Source organism: Myotis nattereri, assembly GCF_964212035.1.
Source record: "Myotis nattereri genome assembly, chromosome: 4".
NCBI lineage: Eukaryota > Metazoa > Chordata > Mammalia > Chiroptera > Vespertilionidae > Myotis > Myotis nattereri.
In genome coordinates this window covers 46008301-46022652 of record NC_138079.1, presented here as the reverse complement: position 1 = coordinate 46022652, position 14352 = coordinate 46008301, and the positions used below count along the sequence as shown (strand labels likewise).

At 36.2% G+C, this 14352-nt stretch overlaps 1 protein-coding gene across 2 annotated transcripts in view; it reads left to right on the top strand.

The window, feature by feature from the left end:
- Nucleotides 1-14352, top strand: part of EDIL3 (EGF like repeats and discoidin domains 3) — a 410871-nt gene that overhangs the window by 383304 nt on the left and 13215 nt on the right. For both annotated transcript variants that reach the window (XM_081090558.1, XM_081090559.1), the window contains one exon: nt 4285-4440. In XM_081090558.1, coding sequence (XP_080946684.1) covers nt 4285-4440 — 156 coding nt within the window. The remainder of the gene's footprint in view (nt 1-4284; nt 4441-14352) is intronic.

Below are 14352 nucleotides of genomic sequence, written 5' to 3'. Positions count from 1 at the left end.
ACATTATCCTATTAGATTCAAAGTTATTTCTATTTAATGAGTTAATTTTGCAAATCTCCATGAAGTTATAAAACATATAATCCAAAATAATTGATGCAACATAAAAGCAAAAACTAGAGCATTTTAGATGCATCTGGCTGGCATATTTCTGTGATAAATCTCTTTGGCCTTTTTCTTCACTCTCTACACACTTATTGATCTGTAGCACTTTTCATTTTCATCACCCTTTAGAAACAGCTCCATGAAAATCATGACTTTCGTAGTCTTCCCTATCTTCTTCCAGGGAGCCATCTGTCAGGGTGTTATGCAGTTATTTGAAATGTAGCTTATCTTGACCTTTTTCAAACAAATGCTCTTAGTTATTCTACACTGTTTTTCTAAGTAAGACTCTCCAAATATGCTTTGCTAGGAAATTACAGGACGTTTTACAATAAAAAAAGTTATATTCCTACATAATCCTCTTGCAATACTCATATATCATCTGAGCTTCTCTATGTATCTATTCTCTCATTTTTCCACACTTACAATTAAAAGAAAAAAATTGCTATAATGTATAATATAATTTTCTCTTCTAATATTATTTTGGAGCCATTCCCTATTGTAATATAATCAATATTCAAGTGGGGGTGCACAACATTCCATACAATTAATTATATTATTATGTTTAGCTAAGCATTTTATACATGAATGGGAATTTCAGTTGATTCAAATTTTCTCTACTTTAAGTAAAAGTAAAACAACTATCTTTGTATATATCCCGAGAAGGTGACCAAAACACTACAATCCAGAAGTTGCTCTTAGGACAATCTGGCCACCAGTTTTTCTATTTCTATATTTATGCTTCTAATAAGTTGTTCAAAAACTCATACTAGATTCTTTCCTCAGATTTATTTGCTGTTTGTTATCAAAGCCTTATATTGCTCTGACTATATTCTATATGTTATTTTACACACTTAATTCATATTAACTCATCAAATCCACATAAATCCTGTAGACTATTATCTTCATTTTTCAGATGAAGAAATTGAGGTGCAGAGAGGTAAGGTAACCTGCCCAGGGGCAGATAGCTAGTAAGGGCAGAGCAGATTGGGAAGCAGACCACCGCTCCACTAGTATGTGCTGCCTCTCACAATCACATTCCTGAAGATCAGAGACAGTTTTAACCAGTTGCCTTCCCACTAAAAATTGGTTGTTACCACCATGACATTGTGTTTCCTTGACCAGTAATATAATCCCGGGTGGAGAAACGAGAGAAAGGCCATTAGCATTGTCTGCTATGTGACATTGTGGCACCTTTAGCCATAGGTTGATTCTTGTCCATGGAACATGCTTAGGAAGTAGTTCTCTCTCAGTCCAGCAAAACCTTTACTGAGGAACCATTACTTACAAGGCATATTTAATACAGATCCGGATAGGAAGTGCAGTGCACCAAAGCCACAAGTGTACCCATGTGCCAGCTCAGAGCCCAAAATAACCTGCTCTACTTGAGCCAAACCTTGAGAAGTGAGGGTTTGAAACAGCAGAAGGCACTTTGTCCAACACGTTTGCAGTACAACTTTAACTCAGAAGACCTGCAAGAGCGCAGAGCGGTCCTGGGCTCGGGGTAAGCACCGGCCCAGAAGAACGGGCTTTTCTGGGATGCTCCTGCGTGCTGAGCATGAGGGTGATATGTGCATGAGCCTGTCTCAGAGTGAGATCTGAATATGCCCTGTTGCAGCAACCTCATGACATGTGTGGGGTGCTGCTTATTTTTATAGTGAAAAGGGGTTTGCTTAAGCCTGATACTCTAAGTTAAATGTAACAAATTTTAGGACAAGATCCAGCTTGAAACAGATTGGTGACTATTTAAGTCAAGAAGTTGACTTAACTGCAAAAGAAAAAAAAAAAGAAAAACATTTCTAAATTAAAAAAAAAAAAAAAACTGGAGAAGGGGAGCAGTTACAGCAGGAGAAAACCCTATCTGTTAGAAAGAGCCAAGACATACAACGGAAAGAGAAAACATCTCCCCGCAGGAAGCCCCGCTGACTCTAAGAAACGCTACAGAAAAAGAGATGCTATAAGTCTCCTCATTGCGTCATGTCAGCTAACGACTATATAGGAAGTTTAGGGAGTGAGGAATCTCACCCTGGAGGTGTTCATGTTCTTGGAGGCAGTTTGAGTTCCTGTGTGTTTATAGCCTTGACGGCAAACATTGACTCAGAGCGCTGTAAGAGAGACAGAGAGAGTGTGAGTGAGTGTGTGTGTGTTTCCATTTATTGAGTGTTAGCAGCATCAAGTACACTTTGAAGACCAGCAGCTATGTCTACATGTCTCAGCACAATTAGATTTGGAATTAGGACAAAAGCAATCCATATTTTTAAGCTCCAAAAGCTGAAGAACAGAGTGGAAATTCGTGTTAGAAAACAGGGCTGCTATCCCAGTATTGTAAAGCCAGATTGTTTTTGTCTAGGGCTTAGAGTTGCTGTAAATTTGATGAATGTGATGAGAAAGCTTTGAGATGCCTCAGAAATTCCTGAAATAGTCACAGAGAATGGGAAAAGATCATGGGCCGAGAATCTCTATGTATGGCGGGACTTTGAATGAGAAAGACATGGATTTGACTTTGGGATCCTTCATTTACTCACTGTTTATCTTTGACTCAAGTTATGTTAGACATCTATTCCCTCATCCCTAAAGTGAAGAGAATACCCCATCGTACAGGGTTGCTGAGGGGGCTCAATGAACACATACAAGAAAGCACTTAGTATAGTGTGAGGCAAAGCAGTTTCCTTCCCATTTTACCACAGTTTTGCCACCCTGCATTGCTATTGGATGCACAAGGTTTTTAATACATGCTTGGAAAATAGCAAAAACAGAGCACAGTATTTTGTAGTTTTTGTTAAACTTTCTAACGTATTTTAATAAATCATTAAAGCTCAATGTGAGCCTTGTGTTTTTAATTAAAGAATGTTTTAAAAAGCAAATAAAAGTTTATATGAATTTTTAGGAAAATGTTTCTAGGCTGTGAAACATTGGGAACTTTGTTCATATTTTTATTTGATGAGCATCTATGTCATTAAATATGCTCTATTCAATGCATTCTCCCAGTCCTCTCTTCTCATTCATGACCTGTATCTGACCCATGACTATCTATTTGTGGCTATGAACATCTCAGGATGGAGAATCTGAAATAGAAACAAAAGGACATAGTGGTTGAAAGCAACCAAGGTCACACATGGGATCATGACAGTTAAAGATGATAAGATCAAGGATGTAACAGGCACTTAGTCATAGGATGTAGGAGGAAGTAGGTGGCTATTGTAAGAGGAGAAAGGAAGTCATAGATCAAGAAATATTAAGGAACAAAAAGTAAAGGTCTTATAAGAATTGTCCACATGGAAATAAATTGTTCCTTTTTTATTTAATGAGCATCACATGATGTAAGAAAAGATGCATGAATTAGGAAATGAAGAGGGAGAATGCTAAATTATTCAATGTTATGTATCCTTTGATAAAAATCATCCCTATCTTTTGTATTTCAGTTTGATGAATTTAATGCTTACTGAACCACCATAGGTATTTAATTATATATATATTTGTCCTTTAAGTATATATTTTACAGGAACAAACACATCATAAACACAGATTCCAAAAGTCATGGATGTATATTTTAATCACCTTTCATCTTTGAACAATACTTGACTTTCTCCTCAGTATTTTCAGGATTGTAGTTTTCTGAAAGGGGATTTTCATTAGACAATGATTACTATTAATTTGTTATATATTAATTTGTTATATATTAATGAACTGATTAAAATTCATGGAAACAGGATTGACACTTTATTTAATGTTTAATTTTGAAACATCTAAGACAATTTTTTTTTCTGATGTGTACATAGCAACTTTATTATTATGAATTTACCAGTAAAGTCAGGAAATTGAATTATAATACAATTTCTGGGAGATAATGACCAGCCTCAAGAAGGTCAAGCTTGCCAGTTTGGAACTGTCTGAGTTACACAAAACTGCACAGCTGGATGAATCAGTTTAATATAAAATTGATTTAAAACCATCTTTTTATTTTAAAATGGTCAAAGTGGTTGATCAAGTTTTAAACTGTTTACCCCAGTGGCAAAATCCAAATTATAAGCCATTAATAAACGTAGTCATTAGTTTCAAATTATATGTAATCAATGGAATTTTGCCTTTAGCATATATGTTTCTTAATCTCCTGAGTTCAAGAGACTTGCAAATGTAAAATGGACTCTATTGTGGCATTTAAATTATGTCTTTTCCTTTTTTTAGGTAGATCTTCTTGTCCCTACCAAAGTGACTGGCATCATTACACAAGGAGCTAAAGATTTTGGTCATGTACAGTTCGTAGGCTCCTACAAACTAGCTTACAGCAATGATGGAGAGCACTGGACTGTATACCAGGATGAAAAACAAAGAAAAGATAAGGTAAGTCGTCCATGTGGTTTACAATATGCTGAGGTGGAGGATCAAATTGTATCCCAGTTTGATTGAATGAACTGCTTATATATATGCAATGAAAATAATGGCCACATGCATTGAAAAATGTATGTTAGATAAAAAGCTTTAAAGAATAGCACTGTAAAGGAGTTTATAGTCAAATATGGTAATAGTGCAACCTGTAGAAAAAGAAATTACTTTACTAATAACAATTTCTATATTATCAATTACCTAATATCCAACTAAGTAAGATTCAGCTTATATTTTATAAACATAATAGAAACTTAACTAATTTATCATAAAGCACATGTAAATATTGTTCCAACACATGATGCTATTATTTTCATTATTAAACTGCATTACTGGTATTAGAAAAATGTTCTTTGAAGAAAAATATTTCAAACATTAACTAAAATATTTTTAAATGTGTTTTATTAATTATGTTGACAATTAGGAATTTTAGAAATATACAAATTTCAACTCCTGTACTAGTTCATCAAAATTAAAATATAGGACATTCCTCTGCTCAGCTTCCTAAATTGAGTTTTGATTCATATATTTGTTTAATTTTTGACCTGTATAATTTATTTTAATATTACAATAACAGATACATATTAATGCATCATACAATTCTATCCCATATAATTTCTAATTGTTTTTCTAAAAGTTGTTACCACTTTGAACAACTTTTTCTGGTATCTACTGGTCTGGATTTTTATGGACCCTGGAGAATGGACATGCTCTGGGGTAATAGCAATAATTAGTTGAGTCAAATATTAAAATATGGCCTCAGCTGGACTAATGAAATTGAAATTAATTCATTGCTTGGAGCCTTTTTGCAAATAACTCTAGCTTTCTGAGAACATCAACAGAAACAAAATATCTTTGTTTAAGGATCTGGGTGAACATATAAAACAATTTTATACACATTAAGTATTTCTGAGTTAATAGTGATTTTTTTTCATTTTATATAATAGCTCTTCCTGCTATTGTGTTATTAGCCAATAGAGACTTGAGAATATCTTTTTTCTTCAAGTATTCTGGCAGAACATTTATAAATTTTTCTAGAAATTCTAATCCTGCAATGGCTATTTAAGCGAGTCAACAGAGTCTGAGTTCAGTTCACACAAACTCTGTTTTAGAGGACCATGTTTTAGGTTAGGTAGGAAAGCCACATCTATTTACCTTTTAACATCTTAGAGCAAACTCACTTAGCTTCTTGATACATTCATTGAATATCTCAGAACACACACATTTTGTCATCTAAGAAACTGTTGTACCTTGCAATGTCACAATTTAATTGGCAGCACTTATTATTTTCTAGAATATAAAATAATGCCATGTTTTATAATTAGTGATATCTTAGATTGAATTAATATTGGGTATTTTGTAAAACTCTGTTCAAATTTATTTTTGAGCTGTAAACAAATATCTGCCACCATTTATTGCAAGTAATGATTTCATTTCCTGTCTTTCACATTTTACAGTAGGCAGTCTGATGCATAGAAAATATTTATGTTCCATAAGGTGAAGATTTATAAACTTCATAAATTATACAACTCTTGAAATTAATTTTAAAGTAGATAAGTATTTTCATCCATAACCCATGTCTAAAAAGTACATTTATAATAAGTAGAAAGCACATTTATAATAGTGAAATCATTATATAGGATGATTTGGGAAGAGGTATAAAGAAAAATATGGTGAAACCACTGTGGTGTGAAATACTTCCTTGTCTGCATTTACATTAAGCATGTGATTTAATGATTATATGTGAATAATTTAAAATTTTTTCCTTAATAGACTAGAAAATTTCATATTAACACATTTTACTTCATTATCTTAGTCTGAAATATATGTAAAACTTTTGTGCTATGTTGGCCAAGTTACTTGATAGTGTTGTTCAGGTGTTCCAGATCTTTACTGATTTTTTATCTACTTATGCTCTCAATTACGGAGAGAACAATGTGAAAATCTCCAACTATAATTGAGAATGTCTCCTTGCAGTTATAGCAGTGTTTGCTTGATGTATTTTGAAGCTCTGTTAAAAGATGCATGAGTAGTTAGAATTGTAATGTTCTCTTGCTCAAATAACTCCTTTATCATTAGAAAATGACCTTCTTTATCTGGATAATATGTTTTACTCTGAAATCTACTTTATGGGTATTGATAGAGGTACTTCAGCTTTCTTTTGATTAGTAATATGTTGATATATTTTTTTCCCATCCTTTACTTTCAGCCTAATTGTACATTGTATTGGAAATGCATTTCTACTGTGCAGCATATACCTGGGTCTCTTTTCTTAAATCCAACTATCTCTGCTTTTTACTGGGCTATTTATATTTGAAATGAGTATTGATGTAATTGGGTTCACATCCGTCATCTTACTATTTATTTTCTACTTGTCACATGTTTTCTTCATTTCGTTCTATTTTCCTACCTTCTTTGGATTAATCAAATGTTTAATGTTTTCTTTGTCGACTTATTTTCTATAACTTTTTTTTGTTTTAGTGATAGTATCCATTTTAAACTTATCAATCCTACCTTCAAATTAATATAAAGCCTCAGAAACTTACCTCCATAAGCATAAGTAAAATAGATTATAACTTTAAATTCATGTACTTAGGAGCTGCATTTATTATAAGACATGATTTTGATTTTGACATTTCCAAAATAAGTCTTATTTTAAAAAATAAATAGGCTCCCATTAGGCAAGTTAGAAAATTATGAGTGTATATTGACACAGTTAGTGGAAAAGGTGTAAGCCAGAATTCTCATATGAGACAGTGTTACAGTGTCATCTATCCAATGTCAAAATTTCTGAAAAATTAAACCACTTCAATATTATAAACAGGACAATTAGCTAAACTCAGTAATGTAACTTGTAGTTTTGAAATCAAATTTAGCCAATTTGTTTATAATATTATAATTCAATATAATGAAGAAAAGACTTAGATAAGTTTACTATGTATTACTGACAAAACTAACACCAATCCTATATAATAAAGAGGTAATATGCAAATTGACCCTCACAACCTCATGTCACAAGATGGCCTGCAGGGGAGGGCAGATAAGGGGGAGCAGGTCTGCAGGGAAGGGCAGTTGGGGGTGATTGGGCTGGCAGGGGAAGGGCAGTTGGGGGAAATCGGCCAGCAGGAGAGCAGTTTGATGTCAATTATGTCGGCAGGGGAGTGGTTAGGTGTCAATCAGGCCGGTAGGGGAGCAGTTAGGGGGCTATCAGGCTGGCAGGCAGAGTGGTTAAGGGCAGTCAGGCAGCCAGGAAGGCGAGTGGTTAGGAGCCAGCAGTCCTGGATTATGAGAGGGATATCCGACTGCTGGTTTAGGCCCCATCCCTATGGGATGGGGCCTAAATTGGCTGTCAGACACCCCCCAAGGGGTCCCAGATTGGAGAGGGCGCAGGCTGGGCTGAGGGACACCCTCCCTCCCCCTCCCCCCCCCAGTGCATGAATTTTGTACACCAGGCCTCTACTAAACTATAAAAAAGAATGCAGCACTTACTATTATAATAAAGAAATACATTATGTATAGGAAAAAACTTAAGGAAATAAACAGCTCCATTCCCACAGATAAGGGAATTTTATAAAATAAATGAGAAAATGTATTGCATAAGTTTTTTGAACATTTGTGAATATATGTATTTATCTTTTATATATCAAAATTACTAGTTTGCTTTCTTATTTTCATTACAATTATTACTAGGTATCTGTACTAATAAAAGGGTAATATGCTAATTAGACTGGATAGACTGGACATCTTCCAGATGTCCTTCTGGATGTCCTTCTGGACAAAGCCTCAGTGGCTGCAAGGGCAGAGGGCTGGCGGCACAGGAAAGGTGGCAGTGCAGGAGAGGCAGCGGCATGGGCTGGTCCAGCACCATGGCCCCTTTCGCAGAGGTGGTGCAGGAGAGGCCTTGGCATGGGTTGGTCCAGCGCCACGGCCCCTTCTGCAGAGGCAATGCGGGAGTGGGGGCTGAACAGTCCCGGTCCCCACGCTGCCCCTTCCACAGAGGCAGCGGCACGGGCCCAGTCCCAGTGTCACGCTTCTGCAGAGGCTGGATGGGATGCGACCTGCTGTGCCTCAACTTCCCACAGTCCCTCCCACAGCTGGCCTGGCCCCAGATCGCCCCCACCCACCAGTGGTCAGGGGGTTGGGCCAGTGCTAAGAAGCCAGGACTGAAGGCCGGGAGGTCCAAGGGCCAGCAGCTGTGGCAGCCAGCAGTGGCAACAGCAGTGGGGTGATGGGTGTGGCGACTTCCCCTGATCGGCTCTGTCGCCTCCTGCCTGAGGGAGGACAGACTTCAGCTTTGGCCTATGGGGAGCGGGCCTAAGCCATCAGTAGGACATCCCCTGAGGGCTCTCAGACTATGAGAGGGGGGCAGGCCAAGCTGAGGGACCCCTCCAGTGCATGAATTTTTGTGCACCAGGCCTCTAGTTTACTTATAATTTCATATATCCTTTATAGATGTGCTCATCTTCTTTAGAGAGGCCCTACACAACTTAGCAATTAATTTTTCTAAACTTCAACAAGCCAACTTCTGTTGTCTCTTCGTATTATTTATGTCTTGTTTTCCATGGTTACTTTCCATAAGGGAAAAATGTCCTTATTCTTTACAAGTGCAAATTTAACTACAAGCTTTTGTCCTACTAAATTTAAAAAGTGAACTGAATGTTTCAGGGAAAAATACGTGCCTGTGAAATGTTTTATTGATGCACATTTCAAAAGGAAATATTTACAGAGTTTTCTAATTCCTTTATTTGTGACTTTCTGTTTGTTGTGTTAGACTTCTGGCTCTAATATATTTTTAAAGTTTGTGTATGGAATCTAATGTAGATCCAGAAATAAGATTTATTATTTCAGCAAAACAATATTAACATAATAGCAATATTTTAGATTTACTGTAAGTGACATAAATTAACTTTTTATAATGTATGCATAAATGCCTTTTCTGTTTTTCATTAGTCACAGCTGACTACCAAGCCTCAGGAAAGCAATGCTGAGGAAAATTATATATGTGCATAGGAGTGTCTAAATATATGTAGGAATACGTGTGTGTTTGTGTGTGTGTGTGTGCACACCAAGAGTCAATTGGGGGAAAAATAGATGCTTTGTTCTTTTCGTTTAGATGTCAGCTTTTCACTACCCTCTCAGAGCATTTATAGAAATTATAGTTAACTTCAGTAGTCTATATTTTTACAAAATTTCACATTAAACCTTTTATAATTGAGCATGTGATAACAGTCTCACCACAGTCCCTTCATTCTCTAGTTTACAAGATGTATTTTCTAACATTTAACCAACATTTATATTTCTCTACAACATGGATTCAGATACATTTTTTTATTTGAAAGTCAAATGTTCCTTTGCTCTCATGAAAGTGGCATTTGTTTTATACTTTTGGAGCTGTTTTTTTTACTGCAGTTAGCAGGAAAATTGAAAAATTTCACAGACACTTTCAGTATTTAATTTTTAAGGTTATAAGCCAAAGTAAAAACAATAATAAATTTCAGGAAGAGTACTTCTATGGAAACATTACAAATTAAGATGGATTTTTTCATCCAGTATATTAGTCATAATATCATAGTGTTTAAATAAACCTGAATTCACACTTGGGGAGCTTCCATCTTTGGGGGAAAAATGAAGCTTCTAATATCCTATTTTGTCTCTCTCCCTGAAAAATCATCCAGGATTTTTAAAAGCATAAGTCAAAAACATTGCAGCTTTACTCTGGATTCTCTATAAGAGAAAATCCAAAACCCCATTTCCAATAAGATTTTGTTTGACCTTAAAGATTAATGATACATATTCATCAACTACAGTCTACAATACTTTAGTGAACTCTCTAATTCAGTTGTTACCAAAAGCATGTGATCATAACACTCATGTGAGAGCATGTGAAGAAATAAAGATTTCTGGGCCCTGCCTCTGCTCTGGGGATGAGCTAGTAATCTAACTGTTTACAGAGGCCCCAGCTAATGTGAATAATAAGCAAGTGAGAAAGATTACTCTAATTGTCTCCCAAGCCAAAAGTAAGTTTTTGAAACTAAGTGTTAATTTTGAATTTTTACAAGTCAAAATGGAATATATTCTAATTCATTAGAACTTCGGTTGACTTCTAATTTGCCAATAGAAGTCAGTATGAATCAATGTCTCCAAAGTTTAGATTTTAATAAGCTTGTCAATTATCTTATGAACACTAGAAGGTAAACACGTATTAGTTTTCAACAAATTTTAAGTTTTAATAATAGATTTAACTAGTTAGGAACACAGATTATCCATTCACTCATGTGTCCAGTAGGCATTTATTGTCTACTCTATGCAGATGTATGGGGAAAAGAATCTCAGCATGACACAGTGGCTCCAAGAACTCCCAATCTAATGAGGAGCTCAAGACAGGTGGAAGAACTTTGTTTTCAAGTCAGCTTATTTTGAAGAATCAATACCTAACCTACCCAGTATACTATCTGATAAGACAACTCTAGGAAAGAAGTAGAGCATAGGTTATGTCCATTTCATAAAAGTCCATGATTCTCCAATGGGAAAACAGATTTCCTGGTCCTTGGAGACTTCCTTTGTTTTCTCAACATTAATGTGAAAAACAAGCAGCAAGTCACAATTCTCATTAATAAAGCTTCCATAATGTGTACTGGAGGATATATTCAAATTTGACAGTAACTACAAGGCATCCTTCCTTTCTGCTGAAGCGGGCACCCTCCATTAGCTGAAATTAAATCTGAATTTTTTAAAAAAAATATATTTTATTGATTTTTTACAGAGAGGAAGGGAGAGAGATAGAGAGTTAGAAACATCGATGAGAGAGAAACATCGATCAGCTGCCTCCTGCACATCTCCTACTGGGGATATGCCCGCAACCCAGGTACATGCCCTTGACCGGAATCGAACCTGGGACCTTTCAGTCCGCAGGCCAACGCTCTATCCACTGAGCCAAACCGGTTTCGGCTAAATCTGAATATTTAAAACCTGGAAAGTCCAGCTCATCAGTGAGGCAGACTGAAGGAGACATGGGTCCAGTAGTCAATAGCCATGCTCTTCTTTTGAAGTTTGACCTGACTCAGAAATTTAAAACCTGAAGAAGCCCTTTGGAGGGAAACAGATGGAATCTTCCGTGGCAACCACTGAGGAGGATGCCAGCAGGAGGAAAATGAAAGGGGTGAATTGGCCTTGCAAGGTGGAGCAGCCCCCAGTTTTTGAGCAGCAGGAGCAAAGAGAGATTCTCTTCGTCTCGCATGGAGATGATGAGTTTCATGCACTCAGAGCTCTGTTACTGCTTTACATAAGGCAGGGAAGGAGGGAAAGTAGCTGCTTTTCTGAAAGCAATTTTCAATAACTACTTGACTACACAAAACACTCAACTTCAAAAATAGCAAGTGAGCTGTGCCCTTACACGATGGAGATTTATATGTAGCCACAGTAGAGTGCTTACTGAGGTTTTTGGTGAGTGAATTAATTAGAACTAAGTTAAAAAGATGAGGATATAGTTTGTTTTCTAAAAATAAGGACAGTCTTATTTAAATAACCACCATCTGGTATCACGGTTATTTAGAATTTTATCTGCTTTTTTCCTTGTTGTAATTCAATATTATGGGACCTGACTAAGATATGGCTGGTGTGAAGAATGCAAAATTGCCTATAGTTACATAAATGTTGTGGTATTTTCAAACTCCAGATATTACTTGAGAAGGTTGCTATTTTGACATAGTGTAAAGTTTAATGATGAGCTCACCCTTTTTAATTTTAAATTGTAGGGTGGGGCAAAAGTAGGTTTATAATTGCTTGTAGGGGAAATAATACAATAACTAATAAATAATAACATAAGAATAAACTCTGTTTTTCATATACTCACAACTGTAAATCTGCTCAGGAGTAGAGAGAGGGAGATAATAATAGTTAATGTCATGATTCCACTTTTAGTGCTATAAAAACTACATTGAATTAAAGATTTAAAAAATGGTGTTCTTTAAGACTGAGTGGAGGTCTGCTAACTGATGCAGAGACAAAATATTTATTGAAACAATGTAAATAAAGAGGTTCAGTTATTGTCATAATATATATATATAGTATACCAATTACAAAACTCAAGGAAGTCCTATAAGTCCTCATTTAGCATTTGTAATGCATGCTCTTGCCAAAAATAGAATGGGATCTCTGTGAATTTTGCCAAGGTCTCTGAGCAAGAAGGCCACAATCTCATGAAATATTCCAGTATAGAATTGATATAGCAAAGTGAAAGTTGTTTGCAGTTCTAGATCTGCCTGCTGGACTGGGAAAGGATAAGCACATTGAACAAATTTAAATTTGCAAAGTAGCCTATTGTCACCAGTGACCAGAGTGACAGTTGTGAAGGTGCACAGAGAACAGCATGATGGAGACTCTTCTCAGAATCAGTTGTGAAGTGGGGGCTTGGGGTCAGAAACAAGGCAAAAAACTGGGTGCACCTTCAGAGGCACATAGACAGGCCTGTCTTTCCATTTTCATGTTTACATGAATACAGGTGTCCTGCCTACCTAAAGATGTCTGTTCCTGAACCTAGCATAAAGAAGGATTTAGGAGCAGGAGAGGAAGAGAGGAATAGGAAGTGTGTTTATGGGTTGGAGAGGGTTAGTAACTTAAATAATTACAATTCAAGAATCAAGTAACTAGCTACATGGTAGAAATCAAAGGTAACCTAAAGTGACAGACTAGCTATAGGAACAATCAGAGGCCATTGTCTGTTAAGGAGCTCATTAATTTTAAGAAGTCTCTTGTTTTATTTGGAGACAATAGAAAACTAGTTGTCTTTCTTCAAGGATTGATTTAAAGTTGCAAAGAAGATTTTTTTGTTTGTTATTTTATAGTCTATAATATTAAAGGTTAGCAATGTGAAATATATGGTTAATTTTGGCTAGGGAAGCCTTTACATTTCTTAGGTGGTATTTGTATTCTTTTAATCTTCTTTATTTAAAACAAAATTAAAGTGCTTGTTTAAGGACACACCATCAGGTAGTAGAAAAAAACACAAGTAAATATCAAGCACAAAATCCATAAAACTCAATAATTTGGGGGTTGATTGCTCTTATGACTCATATTTAGTGACAGATAACATCCCAGCACAGATGCTATGAAACATCATTCTCAATAAGTTTATGGAGAAAGAGGAAAACAATGTAGGAAATACAATGAGTAATGAATATGTGCTTCTTCTTTGTGTTATTTTATGTCCTAAAAACCCAGAACACCTTTATTTTCAAAAAATATGATAAACTACCTAAAATGTGAAAACATGTAGTTTTTTTAAGTTAACAGATATTCTGCATGAATGAAAAAAAGATGTGTGAAAAACACAAGAAATGTGTATATAATAGTGTTATTAAAGTAAAATGTTTATAAATAAAAAAATAACATTTTTATTATTATACTAGAGGCCTGGTGCATAAAATTCATGAATGGGGGGAGGGGGTCCCTCGGCCTGGCCTGCACCATCTCCAATACGGGACCCCTCAGGGGATGTCCAGCTGCCCTGTGGGATGGGGCCTAAACGGGCAGTCGGACATCCCTCTCACAATCCCGGACCACTGGCTCCTAACTGCTTGCCTGCCTGCCTGCTCACCCCTAACCACTCTACCTGCCTGCCTGATCACCCCTAACTGCCTCTGCTTGCCAGCCTAATTGCCCCCTAACTGCCCCCCTGCCAGCCTGGCTGCCCCCTAACTGCCTCCCTCCTGGCCCAGTCACCCCCTAACTGTCTGAAAGGAAGTCAGATGTCAGGAAGATGTCCGATTAACCCAGTTTAATTAGCATATTACCCTTTTATTAGTATAGATGCTTTGAGGCCTTGTTTCCCAATGCTTAAATGCTGAAAACCTTAAAATTTTCTTATTTTTG